Source organism: Pogonomyrmex barbatus, unplaced genomic scaffold (assembly GCF_055798465.1).
Source record: "Pogonomyrmex barbatus isolate J1 unplaced genomic scaffold, ASM5579846v1 scaffold15, whole genome shotgun sequence".
In the NCBI taxonomy this organism is placed as follows: domain Eukaryota; kingdom Metazoa; phylum Arthropoda; class Insecta; order Hymenoptera; family Formicidae; genus Pogonomyrmex; species Pogonomyrmex barbatus.
This window is the reverse complement of record NW_028297111.1, coordinates 2,845,763-2,868,625: the sequence shown is the minus strand read 5'-3', so window position 1 is coordinate 2,868,625 and position 22,863 is coordinate 2,845,763. Positions and strand designations below refer to the sequence as shown.

Sequence of the window (22,863 nt, the reverse complement as noted above, 5' to 3'; positions counted from 1 at the left end):
TTACTTATTTCATGTGACAATTCTTTCATGTGAAAGGAAAGATGGAAGGTTAAAAAAAATCAATAAAATTAAGAATAGTTTGTTTTTATTTCTTAGGTCAGGAATGCGCATAAATATAAACATAATTATATGAACACATGAAAACTACCTACCTAACAAAATGTTGCGTTCAACACAACATCGCAAGATTACGAAAAGTTACGAAAATGATTCTTAAAAAATCAATATTATTAAGGGGGGGAGGGGGAAACAAAAAAAAATAAATTACGAAAAATTGACCTTGTCACGACTCATCATATAAAAAAATAAATATACAAGCTTTTATAGAAATAGTTAGACTCTTTACAAACAAAATTTTACGAACAATCAAATTTAACAGTAGTTTTCATGCTTTACAATCAACTTTTGTATGCGCAAATGTATATCTAAAAAAAAAAAAATCATATGTAAAACAATTTCTGTGTAAAATTTTCGCCGCATTTTAATGCGGAAAATTGATGTGCGTGGACGTTAACAGTTAAGACAACGACACGATTTTTGATTAATTTTTTTCACGATTTTACGATATTATGGCACTAATCGAGACTCAAGTGTGTGCGACGCTCGATAAAAGAAAAATAATAATAAGCGCGCTTGCACCCGAATGAGCCACCTGTTTCCTGTTATATTTTTACCTACCGAATTTCTCAATATTGATTCGAATGCATTATTATTATACTAGAACTGTGCGAAATAGTACTTAATTCCGAAATCGATACGTGAAGTCGATCCACATACATAGTCGTTACATTGAAACAATTCATTTCAAAATTGGGTTCTACCGTTGCGAATCAAGATTTCGAACGTAAAGTCGGATTGAACGATATTGTGCGCTGAATATACATGCGCTTGAATATACAATTCTCCTCGACTTCGATATTGAATTCCCGACATTATGAGCCGAATAATAACACCGATCTTGAAGTTACGATTGAACTCGAACCGATTTCACGTCTCGTCGTCGAGGCGAATACTGTCTCGCGTAGCCTTATTATCTACCACGATCGACATATTCAATGTTACATTACATTGGTGACGTGTGTTTCTTTCTCTTTACATTACGGGGAATATCATGACCTTCGTACACGCTACTATTTACAAATCATCGTGCTATCTAGAGACTGACAACGGGCAATCGTCGAGAGAATAAATAATAACGTCTCATATCCATCGTTGAATTTGGGGCAGGCAAAATTATCGATCGAGTCTGTAGTTTAGAAACAGTTGAGTATAAAGTAACAATCAAGCTCAAGCTACACAGCTGTTGTTTTTGTAATGAATAAACTGAAACTGGACTGGATTAAATAATTAAGTAAATAGAAAATTATTTTTTATTGGTTAATTGGTTATTTTACTTTTATTTTTAACTCGTTTTTTTTACCCTTTTTTTCCTTTTTTTTATTTTTATAAATTAAATACTGAAAAAAAATTCATTATTTTTATTAACATATAAAAAAACTTGTACTTAAAAATGAATATCATGATAAAATCAACAATTCGACTTGTTGCACAGTTTAATGATGTATGTTTTCGAAATAATAATCACCTAATCATCTAAAATTGTACAATAATTGCAAGTAATTATGTATAAAAATTCCAACTCCAATTTCCGTCATGTAAATGGTCGCCTATACAGCTCTTTGAATCATACGTCCAGCCAAATTTTTTTTTTTCATAATGTTGATTTTTAAGTATTCTCTCTCATAAGTATATGTCCTTTTTCACTGTACGTTAATAAAAATAATAGATTTTTTTTCTATGGAATAATATTTAATTCATTTCATTTTCTACTTTCTACAAAATAATAGCTACTTAATTTCTGCAACTTGCTGATTGTCACTCTGTACTTAATCCGTGCACATCGAGGGAATCTAACATCGGTATGCTTGAGAAACACTTAATTATCACATATCTCGCCACGGATATATCTCAATATCGATCGTGTATTATTCTCTCGCGCCCTTTCGCTACCCACGTAAATCTAATGTTTGGTACTTATATTCGGGTCTATACTGGCCGCTTGAATCAAGAATTCGTCGTCGACGTATACACATCTTACATACGTCACACAGCAGCACCAATCGTTACAAGCAGCACCAATTATTAATAATAATACAATAAATCTAATAACGCAATGAAAAACTTCCTTGTTACAGCCAGGTTTCGCTGTTCTGATTGATGTAAAAAAATTGATATAAAAAACGCATATAAATTAATACAAATATGTATCAAGATACTTATTTATGGGGAAAAAAAAAAAAAAAAAACCCTAATTGGATTTATGTAACATAAATAACAAAGTGCCAATTTAAAATTATAATATTAAATATAAATAGTTTTGTAAGCATGTAACTGATTTAAATCGATGATTCAACCGATTTAAGTAACTTTCGCTAAAACACATCAATCGATATAAAAATTAATAATTAATAAAATATCTCTATCTATAAATAGAAAACATAAACAACTTGGACAAAAACGAAACTTAACCCAAGATGTTCGAGATATGCGTGTCTTCTCGGTGTCAATTGTAATTTGTATAGTCGAGTTTGACTAATTATTTAATTAGTTATTTATTAACTAGATATCTAGTTACTGCTTGTGCGCACTGTGAATAATTTATAATGTAGGAACCATTCGATGGTTAAACTTGCCTCGAGGTGACTAAATTGTGATTTTATATGTTAATACTTCGTGCGTTTCAAATATATATATTTTGCATTCTATTTTTGTTTTTCTGATGCTTCCGTCTTTTCTCTGGACCAAATTCGTCCAAGTTTGAGTTACATTTGAGCTAGACTAGTGTTCAAACCGGACGTCGTTGTTTACGAATTGACACTAGCCATATGAAACATGAACATGATTACAGTGCAACGATACATGTTGTGTTTCGCACAAACAATTGATTTAATGCAAAATTAATTCAATTAAAAAGACAAAATATATGATAGGAATTATTTGAAACAGGTACTCGCTGTATATAATACTATTATCATAAATTATATTCGAAAATATTTCACTGAGCGTCTTCTTGACTAGATTCTGCGGACTTTCGACGGCTTATTAAGTAACAAAATTCGTGTGCATTCGAAAATTCATGAGAGAGATATTTCATAAACTCACGCTTATTACGAGCAACTTTATTATTTGTATACTCGACAAACCACGTAACTGTGAAATAAATACGCTTTGTTTCACAAAGTATACAAATATATGTATGTTCTTTTAACAAAAATATAAATGCAAGTTATTAAATGCAATAATTCACATACCCATTAACATTCTAGTTACACTCAAGAACATCAATTATTTACAAATCCTTTCTTCTCTGTTAAATTTCAATTCAATTTCATACACAAATGTGTGTACATTTCCTGTAAATTATTAACGTGTAATTATTGTCAAAAAAGTAAAAATTCATCTATACTTTTACACGTGATATTAATGTGAATGCACATGAATTTTTTTTTTTTCCTACAACATACAACGCTTAGATCCTCTCACAGAATTTGCAAGAAGGAACAATAATATTAAATACTGAATAGTAATTCTCGCTTCTCTACAAAAAGCAGCGACTATGAATTTGTTTTCTCTCTTCAATAGAAGCTCATAAATTATTTTACAAAACAATATATGGTTTACACTCGAATATAGACGCATCTCTTTAAATTACACGCAAATCTCGTGGCTGCTCATTTTTTTCTTATCAGATTGCAATTATTTATCTAGCACGTTATAGATTTAGATCTCCCACCGATTGTCTTTCCAGCTACAACTTTCGTGATAAATTTGCAAGCAACTCCCGTTTTAATGAAAATTTTGAAAAAATCACGCAAGTTTTCATTTATCAATATTAATTACTGACATAAATTTGTAACAAATTTTAATTACTGACATAAATTTGTAACAAATTTTAAATTTGTAACAAATAAAATCTAATTAATATCAATTGAGAACTACATTTTTTTTATTTATATAATCAAAATCCAATTTCAAAACATAAAACATATTCAATGTTCAATACTGATTGATTCAATATTGATATCGCAATTTTAAATGTTGATTAATGTGTTTTTAAATCATTATCTTTCTTGATTGGTCCTCTATTGCAGAGATATATTATTAATACCATTCTTTTTGAGTGTAAAAACATGTAGATGTACAGGCTATCTCTAAGTTTCCGACACATATTTCTTCGCCAGAGCATAAGGGATACTTTTTACGTTCAAGAAGATGTCATCGAAATATCTTACGGAATGTAAAGAAATCCCAGTAAATAATCTGTTTTCAATATACCAGCATATATTAACAATAGATTTGTTCGAAATCTTGCAACAGATTCAATATCATTTGCATCTGCATCTGCATTGAGTCCGTGTTTTACCTACAGAACCTGCTGTCAGATAGTAAATTGTCAGCATAAATCGAACAAAATTTATCATAAATATTTCATAAATATTTAAAGGAAATACATTATTTAAATAATTAGAAAATAGCAAATTCTGTTCCATTTCTGTCATCAATTTGGCATCATATACAAATTGCAGATTCTATTATCGTTCTGCTAACAACATAACAAGTAAATTATAAAATCTATTCTGGCAGATTTAACCCAGTAAACGAAAATGAATAAAAATAGATTAAAATTTTTAGAAGAACGCATTCGCGAACGTTGAAATAAATCCATATCAATGCCCATTACTTTTGTATTCATTTATAGGAATTGAATGAAACACATTTTTATGCCTTTAAATCCAGAAATAAGTTTAGTTTTTAAAAAGTGGATCGTGAATACTGCTCAATTCAAAATTCTGGATAAAAAATGTAGTTTTTCAATCCAATGTAATCCAATTGAATACAAAAAAAACTTTCCATTTGTATGTGTGAAATTATTATTATACGTATAAACAGATACAAAGGCACTGGGCATTGAAATGGAATTCATTTCAACGTTGATGAATGTGTACTTCTGAAAATTTCAATCCATTTTAATCTGTTTTCGTGTACTGGATATTTGGACATCATATTTTCATCTTCTCCTCTCTCCTTTTAGAGAAATATGTATCAAAAATCTAGATAACATGCATATCTACATCTTTGCACATTAAAAAAAAGACAGTATTAATGCACATCTGTGTATATGAAGTTGAAAGGTCATCCGGTGATAGATCGTTCCGTACACATGTACTAATCCATATGTCCTTATAGCACATTTAACAGCAAACGTGATCCTAATTCTCATCTCAATTGTTTCGTATTTATTTCTTTTTTAAATTGAAGATAAAATTTAGAATCATAGGCAATCCAAATGTGCAATGAAGATTGAGTCTCCTATAATATATCACACTTCATTTTCGTAATAAATATTGTATTATTTTACGATGCCCCCTCCCCCCTCCCCCGTATCTGCATTTGAATTTTTCTTTTTACAAATTTTTTATGACCATTATAAAATTTTGTTTTCCCCGAATGAATTCCGCCATGATATACACGAAGTGATTTCTTAAGGGCTTGTCATGATTACCCTTGCAAAATTATCTGTCGCTTCAATTCTTAGTTTTGTCATCCGAAAAAGTGTATAGAAATATTATTTTGGAAGATTCGACAATTAGGCACACAGATTGCCCTCCTTGAAAAAAATCCACGCGCGAGCCTCCTCGCCGATCGAGCGCTCATTTAGACCTTGAAAGAGTTCCCTGCCTCGTCATTTAATTGCATCTACATGGAATAAAAACCTCTTTGTAGTTTACTTGCGCAGTAATATGCGAAGCTTTGCATCACCGAGTGTCGCAATCGTAGGTTTTCGAGCGCCCCTAGCGAAGCGTCGAGTGGTGAAAAGTCATCTCCGCCGACGAGAGTCTTATTAATACTTTCTTCAGGGCGGCTCGAGCACCTGCGAAATGAGGTTGCACGATGTCACGCGTCTTTTTTGCGTCTCGCCTTAGAACTTTGCGTTCGGTTCAAACATCTTTGAGCGGCTTGAATCTGCCTCGGGCAAATCCACTTAGACGCGAGAGCACAATATACGTTCTCTGAAGTTTCCGGTCGCCTCTTCGGCTCAGATAATAATCTATTTTGGAAGAATCGGAATTGTTTGTAGAAATTGAGCAACGTGTCGCGGATGGACGCACGCATCGCACGCACGCGCGCACGCGCGCACGCGCGCACGCACGCACGCACGGAACTTCCCATAGCTACCCGGGAGAGCCCTTTAAACGTATCCCCGGAGCGATTTCTTCTCTTCAAGTGTTTTGCGAGCGTACGAGGTCGTGCTCCCGCCACGAGCTCGTAGTGCACACGCCGTCTCCTCGCCACCACTCGTTCACGTCCTTGTAATACTTTGGCGGGCGGTCGTCGTGCAGCATGGCGCACACCCGACACCAGAAGTACGTATTGATGAACTCGCCGGTGCCCTTCCAGCGAAAATACGAGTTGTACAAATCGTCGTCGCGGTCCAGCCGGTGCAGGTACTCGGCGAGCTCCTTCGGCGACTCAAACTCGTCCACGTGGATGTAGGAACGGTACGGCGCGCTGCGCGCGTAATCCGTCGGATGTGCGCCCATCACAATCGGCAGGACGTTGTGCCTGCACATCCGAGAGAGAATAGATGCAAGAAGTAGATAATTATATACAGTCAGAAAAAAAGGAGTCGAAAGCGCGCGATTCCGAAAGAGGCCGGCTACGCCGGTTACGCAACTCGTATGTACATACATACACTATTTTACACTCGCAAATCGGCGCGATCGCATCTAAGTTCGGTTGGCTCGCCTCTCTTGGGGATTTTAATTAATAATACCGCGAGCGGCACGTGTTTCTGTCCATTACGCGAATAGAAGAGATTATGTAACGCGAGTTGGCATGCGACCGCCTTATTCGAGATACCGCACAAGTTGGCAAAGGTTGCCGACCTCTGGATAAAATGATCGAGCGTATTAGGTCGACCGAGTTACATTCGCTGCTCACATCTGAAATACCGCAGCTGTTTGCGATGGATTGTGCATGCTAAAACGATAGAGTGAGAATGAGAGAAAGGGATAGAGGGAGAAAAAGCGAAAACAAAGAGAGAGAGAGAGAGAGAGAGAGAGAGAGAGAGAGAGAGGGAGAGAGAGAAAGCAACAGACATCATCGCACGTACCCGAGTCCGTTGACGAAGAACTTCTCCGTGATGTAGTCTTTGCAATTGGAATTCTCAAAGGCGAGATAGAACTTATAGTCCTCGTCGAGCATATCGAAGCACGTTTGCGACTGCGACCGCGGACAACGTAGACTACCGCACGCACCGTAAATGTCCACTTGAATGTATTTCGAGAGTTCCCTGGCATAATGCATGCGCTGATTTCGGGGGTGGCAGTTGGAAACGAACCAAGCGACCTGATTAAACAGAAATGCAGAAGGGATCAAGTCAGTGTAGTAGTCACGTGTAGTAGTATTTACCTTATAGTAATTATCTATTCGGCACGAGCGAGAATAACGCAATGACATGTACGAAATTTTTATAATAATATCAAATGTACAATTTGATAAAAAAATTTTGCTCAGAAATTTGGTTCTCGTATCTTACTTTTTATTTTTATCAATATCTTTTATCTTAATTTTACTTCTATTTAATTTGAATAATTTTTTAAATTTATTTCTATCTGGAAACAATATTTCTTGATAAAAATTACAACACGATTCAAGAATATAAATGTTACATTATTTCACTTAGTTGTCAAATAAATATTATTTTCGTTGAATATGTACTTTTTTTAAATATCAATTAATCCGACTATATAAATTTTTAAATTTTAACTTTATTAAAATATGTATTATATAAAATTAATTATTAAAAAAATTAATACAAATTAAGGCTGATAATTAATTTTAATATTTTCATAATCAAATAAATAAGAATTGTATTTTATAATTACTTTTGTCTGAAAAGAATATATTACTTTATTATTTTCATAAAATTAAAGAAAATAAAAAATTGTTATTGTTATTCACTGATATACATTATCCTATAAAGAATATGGTTGCTCAGAAAATAATCTCGCAGATAATTTAAACATTTATTTTTTTATTAATATATAAGATTTTCTAAGAAGATTAATCTAATAGTCTTACCTTCTTTGTTTTGTTTGCTGCATAATTAAATGTTTGTGGGATCTGTGTAATACTGGAATCATAATATTGCCATCTTTCGTAAGGTGCAACTATGTCACTGTCACGCCGATATGTGGCGGTCCAATTAATAAGAGCGTTTTTTACACTTTGCGTGTGATAAGGACATTCTAAAAAATACAGCATCCACACCTGCCGAAAATCACATTAATATAATTCTCATTAGGAAAATTATAAATTGTTTATAATATAGATAAAATTTTACAGCGAGTTAAGGCCAAAACGGCAGTCAGTATTCTCAAGTCAAGTCAAATCACAAATACTAATGTCACTTGTCGGATGTACCTGATTATAAGACCTTCGTCCCACATGCGTGATGTAATCCTTAAACAGAATAAGATCGGCATCGTCCGGATTGTCACGGACAATCGTGCAAGTATTTACCGGGCAGCGTTGCTGGAAGAATATATCAGGACCGACTTTTGCTTCGGTCATCCCGTGAGGAATCATTATTTTCTTCAGTGGATGCTCTCCGCCTGTTCTGTTGTAATCGGGTGGCATAAACATTAGCTACAAACATATTTATAACATTAAGTATAAGTATTAGTATATCATGCAGAATTGTGTGATAAAATATTCTCGATTGAATTATATAAAAAAATCTTTTTCAAAGTATACTTGTCTCTATAACTTTATATATACTAAAGAAACGAAACTGCTGAAATAAATTTTTGATTGAAATATATTTTTAAGTATTAATTTTCTAATTTCTAATATTATTATTCGATATCATGTGAAAATGTTTCTTAAATATATATATATATATATATATATATATATATATATATATATATATATTAATATTTTATTAATAAAATTAATGCAGCAAAATATGAAGATGTATATTTATAAAAAGTTAGTTCAAAGAATGAATTATGAATTATGAATTATGAATATATATATATATATATATATATATATATAAAATTACAAGAACGATAAAAATCCGAAAATTTGAATTCTCTCAATATTTTAGTATTAAAATAAAAAATTCAGAAATGTTTATTTATTAATAAAATATTAATAACCAAGACATATCAAAATTCAATAAAATTAACATAATTTAATATAACAACAACGTTTTAATTTTTTTTACATCTTCGTTAAAAAAAAATTAAACTTAAATCAATCAAAATATATATAAATAAAGTAAATATATAAAGTAATAATAATAATAAGTAATAATATATAATAAAGTAAATATTTAAAAAAATGTAGATAATTCTATATTCGCTACATATAATGTATAATATCACATGTATAATACCGCAAATTCTCGTATAATTGCAATAATTACTTGATTAGTCACACGATCATCGTAAGCATCTTCCTCCGGCCATAATTGAGCTAATCTTCGACCAATATTGCGAGTTCTTATTGCCGGATAGGGTCTTCTCGTTCCTCCTTTCATGTACCAAGGTCTTCGCGATGGATCCAAATCTATCGAGCTTTCGCCCAAGTTTGCGGTTCCATTGACATTCAAAGCCTTCAAATGGAAAAGAAATATATATATATAAATAAACAAAAAATAATTTTTATACGACATCGTTATTTTCTGACATTGTTAGACGTATCTCTATCCAAAGGACAATACTGAATTATACATTTGCCTTTAAACTTAAAAATTTACGAACAATATCGCATTCAACAAATTTTATAGTGTAATGTAATATTAATGACATTTGCATTAATAAATCAATTTACTTGTTACTTTCTCATTAAATGTAATACTTAAATAATCGCATGTGGCTTACCTGAAATTAATCCGAAGTTAGGATAATACTTTTATATACTCTATGATATTACACAAGATTAATTTACTAATTTAACTTTTTCTAAATACACTTCTAAATGCTTTTTGTACTAGTTCTATTAGCAAATATAAAAATTCATGCGATTAATTAAGTGATAATAGTTTCTAAGCATAGTATTATACATGGGCGAACACAAAAGCTTTTTTTATTCTGACATATATTTTCACTAGATGATTTAAAGAATTAAAATTTAAAATATTATCCACATTATAAAAGTAACGACACTTTTTTAATATGGATAATATACACATATAAAAGTAACATTTTCTTAATAATAATAATGGACAATTAAACTAATAAGTTAATATGTTGCTACTGATAGCTAAACTATTAAGCCTTCCTAATGCATCGCCACGATATAAGAATTTTCAACTGCTATTGTTTGAGACATTAATTACCCAATGTATCGATATAATATCATTTCAACATTAAATGTATTTTAATAAAACATTTGAACAAGCTATAATGACTACTCTAAATAATTTTCGTCGGATCTCTCAACATATTTAATAAATGCATCTTGTATCAAGCATTCAAATATTCAAAGCGATGGTCTTTCGCTTAGGATTTATCCCCAATCCCAAATTTTGTCGTTCATACTTTATTTTAGAGAATATTCATCTTCATAATTAAATATCTTGGCCATAAATTATATATGATATATGTGTTAGCGCTATGAAGACTCAGCCGCGAAAAAGAGGAAGCCACTAAGTTGTAGTAAAGCAAGCGTACGTACTATGCTTTTTTTAAGGCGCAAGAACAAGCGAGACGACACACGGAAAAAGTAACATTATTATCATACGGGATTTTGATGATAACCGGATTTGAGGATTTTGAGGGATGACCGATAAGTAAGATTTTTTTTTTGTACATCTATATACATTACTTGACGCACGTTTTGTCGTGAGGAATTTTTTTAATTGGCAAATATCTAAGAATGCAAAAGCTTGTTGGTAAGGAGTTACTTTCTTTTTAGAATGTTTTTCCGTGTCGTTTTTTTTTGGGATTGATCGATTGACCGTACCTCGGACGGATGTCTTTTCCTCACTCGCTCCCGAGTTCGTAATACTCGCGCCGTCGGCTTCTTCGATTTCAAAGGCCAATCGGATTTCATCTGCGAGCGAAATTCATTTTTTATTCCTTTATGCCGAAGGCATATTTTACTTTGCTGCCATTAATATCGCTTATACTTCGCACACCTCCTCCTCCTCCTCCTCCTCCTCCTCTCTGTTTTTCTCTTTCACTCTCGTTTTATCAAAAAAAAATACGATAACGATATGTAACGTAGGAAGTTGAAAATAAATTTATACGTGTTCGCGTGTTACATAATTACAATTATTAAAATATGCGAGAAATATAGCTAATTAAGCTAATATGTTCATTTTTCAATATGTTTTTCAATGTGTCGAACGCGATTAGATACTGCGATTAGATATTGACTTTTATAGATATTGTTTGTCATCAAGATAGCAAGAGATAAAATTCAATAATTCAATTATTCTGCTCATTTTTTTCCAAAACAACATTGTACACTTCTGTGTAATCAATGCTAGATCATATCAATGTAGAAATAATTTATGAATAAATGAGCTACGAGTATTTTTTTATCACTTGCGAAAAAATATATATGAGAAAATCTTGTAGAAAAGAATTACAATTTTTCTTATTCTGGAATATCGATATTATCATAAAAAAATTATTATCTTATATTTTCATTTCAGTATAATTATATCAATTAAAGATATTTTTGTTTAAAAATATTATATATGTTTTGTATTTTTTAAAAAGTATTATTATAATTATTTGGAAATTTTACTGTACGGTTATAAAATAATAATAAAAGAATTAAGGCTTCTATTTACCACTGCTATCTCAAATTATGACATCAGAAGTGATTAAACATACAATAAAAATTTCTGCAAAATATATATTAAAATAGAAGTATGCTTTGATAAAACAGCAATAAAAGTTACTTAAAATATGCTGAAAACTGTCCTTTTATTTTATTAATTAATAAACTATATATCTGAAAATTAATTTGTATAACCAAAAACGAAATAAAATTCACAGACTACAATTAAGTTGCAGTTGTCAAGTTAATAATATATAGAAATAAATATAATTTAATTCCCCCTCGAAACAAAAAGACATTTTCGGCACATTTTCGTGATATTTTATGTATTCTATTAATTGCAAACATTATTTTATTAAAAAATATTTCTATTATATTCTATTTAAATATATTTTGCATGAATTTTTATTGTGCATTTTTTCGCTTTTGAAATAGTTACATTTGAAATAGTAATGGTGAGCGAAACAGGAGCTTTAAATTCCACTGAAATGAGGAAGAAATCTGACAATCTAAATATAATTGCTTTTAGTAAGTTGCATGTTCAGTATGTTCAGTATATTCAAATTCAGTGTGTTTATAATAAAAATTGCTATTATATACAGTTTATTTTTACAGTTATATTTTTATAATACAGTTTAAAATATTTGCAAAAATAATCATGTTTGATTAATAATGTTTGCGAGGAAACTCTTTGTTTTGTTCAAAGAAATATTGCTTAGTTATCTTTGAAGTAAATAAAAGTTAATGTATAATGCAATAATGTTTTGCAATTTATAACTGTAATCTTTATTAATATAATTAATAAAGATGTAATTTTTATAATAATAGATATTATTAGTAATAAAACGTTAGTTAGTTTTTATTAATAATAAATATTACTACATTATTACATTTCAGATTTACAAAAATGTACAGAATGTTAGTGCAAAGCAATATACTGCTTATATAATCTACTGGAGTATTTCTTATAAAGATAAGGCTTTCACGTTTGATGACATAGGTCGATTAATCGAGGACAATTAATAATTTAGAGCGGTTACCTTCGGTCCACCATCGCCGGCAGCTCGAACGGACTGCGGCTGGCCGGGATGCGGCCGCATGCTGTGCCATATCTCGTCCTGCAGCAGATTTAGCAGAACGAGCAACGTGCCTGTCAGACATAGCACGTAGAAAAAGTATCTCTTCAGGGAGAAACGCGGCAGAGCCGCCATGCCGCCCAGTTCCCTAAGTCGGGCGAGACCCTTATCTAGCCATACGCCACTTCGTTCCTCGACATTCGGCTGCGCTGTAACGAAAGTCAACCAAAGGTGAGGTGAGGTATTGATCGATCTTCACAAATAATCTTAAAAAAAAAAATAAAAAAAAACACGGGGGATAGTACAAACTTCAATAATATTTTCAATAATATTTTACTAATGATAACATTAAGAAATTTTTCATTTTGAATTTTGTTCTCTCTTACAAAATCCGAAAATTCCTTTATATAAATTGAAACTAGCACTCGATTAATTATATTACAAAATACGTTTATCTTTAAAAATGTATCTTTTTCACATTCGTATATATAAATATAATAAAATAACATATTTGTAATAAAATGCACAATAGTAATGCAAAAAAATAAAAATCAATATTTTATCTTTGATTATATATATATATATATATATATATATATATATATATATATATATATAACTTTGTTCTGTATATAAAACATATTTAAAAAAAAAAATACATAGTACAAATTTTAAATTATTCCTTTATTTTATATTAGTTTTTTGTTACAAAATAAAGATAAACGATGTAATTTGAGAAATAATTCATCTAAATAGAATGGTACAAGAAATTAAATACTGTCCATTTTACAACAAAAGTTTTTACAAATTATTAATTAATGCTGAATTAATTAATGCTGAATTTTATTCAAATTTAATTCATTATAATACAGCATAAATAATTATGCAAAATTACTTTATTATGATTTAAAAAATTATGATTAATTGATAATTGTCAAATAAATTAAAATAATATCCATTATATCGGATTTATTATTTTAATCTAGAGAAAGATAAATTTTTAATTATAACTAATTAAGTATAATCTAATTTTTTACATACTTAGATAATAACACGAATTGTTCACGTATATTGCTCATAGATACAATATATATATATATATATATATATATATATATATATATATATACCAACGTTTGTAAATGCAATCCAAGAACACTAGTGAAATTTGATAAGATTGCCTAACCTTGTTAATTTCCGGAACACTGCTCTCTAAACATTTTATAATTACGCAACATAATAGTCGCCACTCTTAAGGACCTTGATCACTATATGAGATGATTCATTACCATATCATATCGCATGAACTTTTCAAACACTTGATACTGATCCTCATTAGAGGAATTAAAAGAAATATTATTTTCTGAAAATAACACATTGAATATATAGCTCTATATATATATATATATATATATATATATATATATATATATATATATTCGTGACAAAGGGAAACTTTCTGTTCTTAAATTAACGTTGGAATATTGACAAATGTTTTTTGCAGAGATAATGGTAATTTGATAGATTTAATTGGACGCTTCTGAAGGATGCAGAAGCACGTGTCTGTGAATTTTCCCTCGACATAGAAATGATTCTTGCGATTTATCGATAATTCGCTCATCCCTTCATTCCCGTTAGCCCCTCCGGAAGAACCTCCTCCGGCTTGAAACTCGATGTCATTAAATTAATTTCATCGCGAGATTGCATTCGCTATTTGATTGCATCGTTACACGCCCCCATATAATCAATACGACACGCGAGCATTGATTCGCATCCGAATGGACGACGCGCACGATACTTGTATATACGCTCGTCCAATATCTATGCTCTGGTAATCCGATATCTGCTATTATAATTTCCCATCATTAGCACTAGCCAGCTTGTGGAAGCATATTCATATCATGAAATTATATGCGTGATATATTTATACGAACCAGTTGTTCCATTTTATCCATTCCGGCAAATATCATCTTCACCTCTCGAGAAGAAAGGTGCTATAAAAACGAGTTATATACATCGTTTTTATACATGTTTCTCACACGACACAACATTTGACTTCGCAAACTTATTTTCTCATGTACACAATCCGAGTTGACTAATTTGTTGTTAATTTTGCATTTATTTTGTGAATCACAATTTTGTGATACAAAAGACACTGGCTTTACGATTCAGCATTGATTATTGATGCACAATTTTTCTCCGCGATCAATCAATTTCTTTTGTCTACGTTCACCAGTTGAATTTACCAGTTTGTGATCTCGCGATGTTAAAGGCAGCACTTTATTATATCGCATTATTTGGAGTTTTGTATTTTTACTCGCAAACATACGATATGTGTCGTATACACATAAGGTGAATACACTTAACACGCACACTCGCTTACGAGATGTTCTGAGGAGAATAAAGCATCGCAGTTCCCAGCGAACGATGCTCTTCGAGGAGCTTGCCACACCCGTTTGCTCGACTGCTAAACGAATCATCCTGCCGCCTTATGAAAAGGTGAACGATGGATTCTGCTGCGTTGCAACATGCTCTCGTGGTTCTTGAATCTTTGAACCACGATAAAGTTCACCAGAACAGTGAGTACTACACATGTAAACCCAAAGTGAAGTGAGCGAAAAGGTTTTAGTTGCTGCTGATGTAACGTATAGACGATGTTCGTTGGCAACCATATCGTCTCTCGTGAGAAGAGATAAGTCAAAAAATTCATTTTGCGAGTTTCCCAATTACTGATAAATTAACACGTTACGGCTACGGAAGCAATTTCGATATGCTTTCCATTCGGCCGGCGCAAAGAGTTGAGAGCGAGCTGGGTTATATGGAGCATAAAAAGAAGATAACACAATGCTCAACGCGACTATTCTGTTCTAATTCTCTTTCTATCTATCTAAAAATTCAGCCAAACATAAACGTAAGAATAAATATAAACGCAAGATTTCGAGCGGTAAAGAGACAATGCCTAATGCCCGATTCCACCAACGTAGATTAATTTTAATCTCGATTCAACTTACTCTTCATTTTTTTCTAGTTCTAGGAATTAGAAAAAGATGTAAAAGAGTAAGTTGAACCGAAATTAAATTAAATCTACGTTGGTGGAATCGGGCACAAGAGATTAAAAAAAAAAATAAATAAATAAATAAATAAATAACCGTTGTAACGTAAATTTACATTATAACGTTTTGCGATTTTGTGTGAAAGAAAAACCAAATTTATGTTTAGACTGTTTGAATAAATTACATTGAAAAAGTGTAAATATGTCGTTTTTATATTTTATGAATTACCAATTTTATTTAACAAATTTGACAGTGTCGGTCCATAGACCGACACCTAGACGAAAGGTGCAATGTCAGTCTCCAGAAACCGATGCCTTTCCAAACGGAAAGGTCGGTGTCCATAGGGACACGTTGTAGCCAACGTGTTAATTAATAAAAAACTACGAATGAGTTGCATTCACACGATTCAGCGACGAATACAAACACATGTGAGTTAGCTCGCGTGTTCGTGATTGCTAAAAGCGATGAGGTCTTTGGAGGTGTGATCTACAAATGATAGAGCATCCATTTCATTAATTAACTCATCAATAATTGCAAAACTCGCAAAATAATAGATCACGCGATTCTATCTCCCCATGAGGGCTGATATTAAAGTTGCGAGACATCTTGTATATAACGCATCTCTTTGTGCAAAGAAAAAAATAAAAAATTTCATTCCAAAATAATTTAATCCAAAGAAGTGCTTGTTAATTTTGTAGACAAATGATAATAACAAAGTTTATTTTTTAAATTTAAATATTTATTAGATATAATAAAAGAAAAGACTTTATGACATCTATATTATTCTTTATAGGCTGGAAATAAAAAGATATTGTGTGATATTACGATATGTGATGATTACATTACAAAAAGACTTTAGTTTTCCTAACTTTAAAATGAGATTAAGTATAGATTTCGTGTAGATTTTTAAATACTATAAATGAATTTAGTCTTCAAGATTATATTTCACATACATGTTCCCCTACGTTATGATACATAAATTCTTATACTGATATTATCAAATTAATTAAATTTAGTATTTTTTTGAATATGATATGATATATATCGTAGAAAGATATTTTCAGCATGAGAAACTTATCAAATCTGCAATTTTTTTAAATATAAAAAATGCATATACATAAAAAATAAATTATATGTCCAATTGATTCCATATACATATTAATATTTAATGGTATATAATAAGAATAATAACGGTATTTGTCAAATATATGTATATAATTAAAAACTCTTAATTCGCGATATTTATTCTAATATAAAACTTGTTTTTTATTGTTGTATTGGATCTCGCACTAAAATTTTCTTTCTTATTTTTACCAAAAATCACACACACATATATATATATATATATCTATTTCATTTTAAATACAGCAACTATGTACTAGTCTAGTTATTAAAAAAATAGATCTATATTTGTATTAATAAAGATTTATAATTTTTTACGTTATTATAAAAATAAAATAGACATATATACGGTATACAGCTGCAAAATTACTGCAATTACTCGTTTTCTATTACTCCCATAATAATTCACAGTGAACACTGTCCACTCTGTAGTATTTTATATTTAAGACACTCATACTTACAGCAGAATCGCACGATGTGTTCTCCGATGTATTCTCGAGAGAATAGCTCTCAGCTGCATTGGCAAATTGAAAGCGTAAATAATGCGAACTTTTACACTCCTCTCCGCCGTATTTTATCGCGTTAAGGTTGCGTTTCCATCGACTAAATTCACGTGCACATAAATATTAATGTTGAAACTTTAATCTAGAGTGAAAATCGAAATTGATACGTTATCGAGCAAACAACAATTTTGCACAATTCTCACGCAGTGAGAAAATATAAAAATAATCGTGTTCTTTTTTTTCTTTTTCTTTTTTTCTTTTGAAAACTATCTATATCTCATTCATGTCACAAAATTACTCATTAACAGTTTGTCCAACAATTAAGTAACAATTTTCCGTCATTAAAATTCTCAAACTTTGAGTCAGCGAGGAACGAAGGATTACCTCAGCGAGGCAAAACGCTATCTTTCTTCGTACGTGGTCGATTCGAATTCTTCCGAACCTCACGCTTCGTTTACTTTTCATACGACAGTGTTAAACCTTGCTGTAACTTGCTATAACTCGCGCGCCAACCGTTGCCGTAAACTTGTGCACAGGCGGACGGTTCGAGTATCACTGTCCATCAACAAACTGCCAAGTGCTTGTTACATCACTACCTTATCACTTTGGAACAGTCATCCATATATCGAATATAAGAAATATAAATTTCTGGCAACTTCTCGCGCGGCTTACTTTTATTCAGGATTAAATCGTATCTCTCTTTATTCCCGAACAACCTGAAACCTAACGAATTTAAATACGTCACATAAATAGCATTGATAGTCACAAATAGCCATTGATGCCATTTTAACTATCTTATCGTTGCTTACTAATAGCCGTTTTGCATGTCCCTGTTTCTGCCTTCATAGGTTTTTTCGAAACGATGTCGATATCGCAACTTTTCCGTAATACACATAAATTATATTCAAGGCTCTCTCTCTCACACACACACACACACACACACACACACACACACACACACACACACACACACATGAAAGAAATAAAGAAAGAATTAAATATAGGAAAATAGGAATTAAAGAATTAAATTTCGATATATAGCAATACTCCAATACACAATCAAAAAATATCAAGTTCTTTCATTGATTAAAAATAATTTTCTATTCTTAATCTTCTATTCTTTATCTTATCTTTACCTAATTATAATTTTCTACTCTTTACCTTATATTCTTTATTCCTTATTTTTTTTTATCATGTCTAAATGATAGGTTAACTGACACAGCGGAGGTTTACGGTTAACAACGAAGGATGTTTCATTCATTATCAGTTTTACGTTTGAAATGATATCTTTCAAATCTTTTATAATTGTGCCGTCATAATCTTAGGCATTATCTATTGTACGATAATAATAACGTCTTAATAATAACATTATAAACATTGTAAACATAAAAGTGATTGACTACGCAAGAATAAGAAAAAGATATGTGTACAAAGCGAGTGTTAATATTGTTACTGTGATATCCAAATATAAAACATAGGGACAAAATGATAAAAGAAATAAGAGAAATATATTACATAAATATTTATAAAGATCACAAAATAACTAGGAGACATAATAAATTTAAATGGTAACAGATCGAAATGGAGAAATAGAAGAAGGAAATTTAGCAAAAAGATAAAAATATGAATACTGGGACAGATTCTAATAACTGGAAACTTGATAATATTCGTAATTATTTAAAATTTAGGATTGTAAAATACGGAAATAAAAGATTACTTATGGAATATAAAATATGATATTAAGTACAATACAAGATACAAGATACAAGATACAAGATACATGATATTAAGTAAAAATTATATTAACAATTGAAATATTTTCTGAAATACTACAAAATATTTTTCTTTGAACTTAGTCAAGAATCACATTTTTTTACTATTTACAAAATGTTAGTGTAAGCAGAATGACAACTTTCTTAAAATAATTATAAATGTAAATATTAATAGTGGTGTGTGTGTGTGTGTGTGTGTGTGTGTGTGTGTGTGTGTGTGTGTGTGTGTAATTTGAAAAAATTGAAATTTTGAAGAAAAATATAATTCGATTCTTTTTAGATTCACGATCTTTTTTAGAAAGTAAAAAAAAAATGTCCATTTATTAGTTGTATATATTGAAATATTCATGTATTGAGTCATCTCAATTAGTAATTGTATAATAAGATGTGTAAAAGCAATTTTTCAACAAATACTTATTTATCCATAAAATATAAATTGTTTTTACACTTTATTATATCTTATAAAATAAAATTTATTTGCACTTCATACAACCAAGAAGGGGACTTGGTATACAAAATTAAATACTTAGTCACACTCATTCTTTTACTTCGGTATTTCCGCTCGCTTACAACTTCCACTCGTTCTTCCTACATTATCTTTTATTTATTTCCTACATCTTTTATTTACTTATTTATTTAAATCTATCATTTAAGCCTATCTTATCACAGGCCTATCTTTTCACATTTTTTTTTAAATTCTTTTTCTCTTTCCACATTTTCCTTAAAACATTTTCTTTTGTCCAATACCTCCCCCCATAGTCTCTCCGAGATCGTCTTTTTGTTTTTATTTATCTCCATCCACCAACCTCTAGTTCTCTGATATTTTCATAATGTTTTATATTACTTTATCTTTCTCCTTAAAATATAAATATCCTCCTTTCCTTTTCTTCTAATCAATATTTGTTTATTTTCTCTAGATTTCCATATCTCTATTTCACAAGAGCTCTAATGCAATCTTCCATGCTTGTTTTTTCTAGATTTTCTTTCCTTAAATAGCTGGATTATCTACTATTTATTCCTATGACTTGTTATCTAGCATTTAGATCTTACTATCTTCCCATTATCTCTGTGTATCTTTTTTCCTTCTAATTAATTCTTCTTCACAATTTCATTCCCCAATATTAAGCTATGGCTTCTATATTCCACTTCTATTGTACTTTTCTCTTTCCTTTCCATATCGATCCCTCCATGCTATCTTTTTCTTCCAACATATTTTTACATAAATTTCATCTTTTCTTTTTTTCCCCATATTTTCTCGCCCTCAAATCCTATCACATCTTCACTTTGTCCATGGCTAACTTCCTACATATCACGTACCTCGGTGTGCAAAAATCTAAACTAAAATCCAATTTGACATAATCAATTATAACCTTTTCTAATTCCTTTTTCTCTTTCTAGCCCCATATTTCTACCCCATAAAACCATCACATTTTGCACCAGATATTTATATAAAGTCCAGCCTCTCCCAAAGTAATTCTCACATACTCTTTCTTCTATATCTCATATTTTTCTTGCAGCCATCTTCGCTTTCCTACTCAACTCCCCAACATCCTTGATCCTTGTAATTATCTTTCCTTGTAATTATCGTTCAGTGTAAAGCCTAAATATTTGAACGTCTGTATCTCTTCGATAACTTTATTATTCCATTTTCATATTTCTTTTCTTTCCCTTCTCTTTTTATTAAATACTACCATTTTTATCTAGTCTTCTTTCAAAAATCCCTTATATCCATCATTTTATTATTAGATCTCTATTATTGCATTCTTATTGCTCGTGCATAAAACAATATCAACAATGTATACGTTAAGTTTCATAACTACTACTTTTTCCTATATCTTTATATTAGTGTCGGATCAATATACTTGGTCGGATCAATATACTGGCTATAGATATTAGCATATTTGTTACATTTAAAAATCGCTGCATCTAAATGGTATTCACAACTCCTCGTTATAGCTATTGCATTCTAGACATCATAATATAATCTGCTCAAATATACATGTTCGAATCCATTTGGACATTATTTTAATAACAACGAACAACTAATGGTTAATTTTATCAGAATTATTTAAACTCAATCGTTTCCTCGTCTACAAACGAAGAAAGATTGTTCATCCTCTGCACACATGCAGCCTAGGACAACTATTAACACCTCTTCTCTGTAAATACTCCATATGTCTATTTATGGCGCTATAATTTGTAAAAAATAAAAGAAAGGCAGTATGAACAGAACCATATGCGACACACTTTTTAAAAAAAATTTTTCATATGTGATCGTGATGTTTGACAATAGCAGGTGATTCTTTATTTATTTACGTAGACAAATGTGGCTCTTATGTTAACTTGACATGTATTTATGATTTATTTCTTTCAACAAAAAAAGATATTTTGACTTTCATTTAGATTTCGATCTTAACATATTTCTGCTGATAAAGGACACGGTGTTGCTCGAAATGTTCAGTTTAATAATTTTATTCACTCGTTTGTTTTTTTTCACAAATAATATGTCTAGTAAAAATGTTTCTGTTATCTAAATAAAATTCGACACTAAATAACACACAGCGTTCATTGCTCGTTTATTTGCCTTGATATATTTTGTTTTCCTATATTTCCTATTTCTCTTTTCCTAAATATCTCATCTATATCCGTATTATATCTTTATAAAAAATTAGAAAACTCCTTAATTTTTATTAAGAAAATTTTTCGTATATGGTCTTAAATATTCTAGTATTTATACTTTTACATTAAGAGATAACCATAAATAAAATACTTGACTGCAACATAGGAGAAGGCAGCACAGTATTTTATGAATCAATGTAGATAGGATAGGATCATCTCGGGTAACGAGTGTTTGGAATGATATTCGAATATAGTTCAGAATTTAGATGAAAAAAATAGAAGTACAAAAGTGCAAAAGTAAAGAGCAGTATCGGAGCAGAGGATATTATACATAAAACATTCCTTGTAATGTGTTGTAATGTGTTATAATGTGTGGAATAAAATGTTGATAAATTTTTAACCAAGATAAAAAGAAATATTGCGATCGCATTTTGCAAATATTGTAAGAAAAATAAAAACAGGAATTTCAAATGCATTGTAATGATTAAATACTAATTGAGATAATATTGAAATATTTGCATTATTATTTGCATAATCAAATAAGAAAAAGATAAGAAATTACAAAACAAAGAATTTGTACAAAAATATATTGATTCACAAACAGATCGATTAAGGAGACTGGATAGTCAAAAAATTTTTTATTGCATTTTTCGAAAATATTTACATTTCTATGTTTAATTCTAAAATTTTATATTAAAATTTCAAAAATTACAGTCAATAATATCGAGCAATACACTGTGTTGCACGAAATAAAATATCTAAACATACTTACACATGTTCTGTCGAAGCTCTTTTGTAAAAAAGAAAAAGGCAGAACAAGAGAAAATTGAAAAAGAGCATTGGTTTTACA

The 22,863-nt window shown here is 30.6% G+C and overlaps 1 protein-coding gene and 1 long non-coding RNA gene across 3 annotated transcripts; one reads left to right on the top strand and one right to left on the bottom strand.

Moving 5' to 3' along the window:
- Nucleotides 1-68: 68 nt before the first annotated feature.
- FucTA (glycoprotein 3-alpha-L-fucosyltransferase A) lies at nt 69-13,079 on the bottom strand. 2 transcript variants are annotated; one of them, XM_089073787.1, is made up of 7 exons: nt 12,909-13,079; nt 11,041-11,130; nt 9,500-9,688; nt 8,488-8,712; nt 8,146-8,334; nt 7,175-7,410; nt 69-6,624 (listed from the first exon to the last, which is right to left on the bottom strand). In XM_089073787.1, the coding sequence occupies exons 1-7, from the start codon at nt 13,077-13,079 to the stop codon at nt 6,282-6,284; spliced, it is 1,443 nt and encodes a 480-aa protein (XP_088929913.1). In that variant the 3' UTR covers nt 69-6,281. The 2 variants fall into 2 exon arrangements, with proteins under 2 accessions (XP_088929913.1, XP_088929914.1); XM_089073788.1 differs by lacking the exon at nt 11,041-11,130.
- Nucleotides 13,040-18,590, top strand: LOC148937237 (uncharacterized). The gene is made up of 2 exons (XR_016138586.1): nt 13,040-13,175; nt 15,359-18,590. It is a non-coding gene; the product is annotated as an uncharacterized LOC148937237 (long non-coding RNA).
- Nucleotides 18,591-22,863: the final 4,273 nt, after the last annotated feature.

What these genes read in the sequence shown, in the direction of transcription:
- FucTA (XM_089073787.1), bottom strand. Translation starts at nt 13,079, where the DNA reads ATGGCGGCTCTGCCGCGTTTCTCCCTGAAGAGATACTTTTTCTACGTG. An exon ending in CCGGCGATGGTGGACCGAAG is followed by an intron (nt 11,131 to 12,908) that starts GTAACCGCTCTA and finishes TTTCGCTCGCAG; the next exon opens with ATGAAATCCGATTGGCCTTT. An exon ending in TTCTTCGTCAACGGACTCGG is followed by an intron (nt 6,625 to 7,174) that starts GTACGTGCGATG and finishes TCGGATGTGCAG; the next exon opens with GCACAACGTCCTGCCGATTG.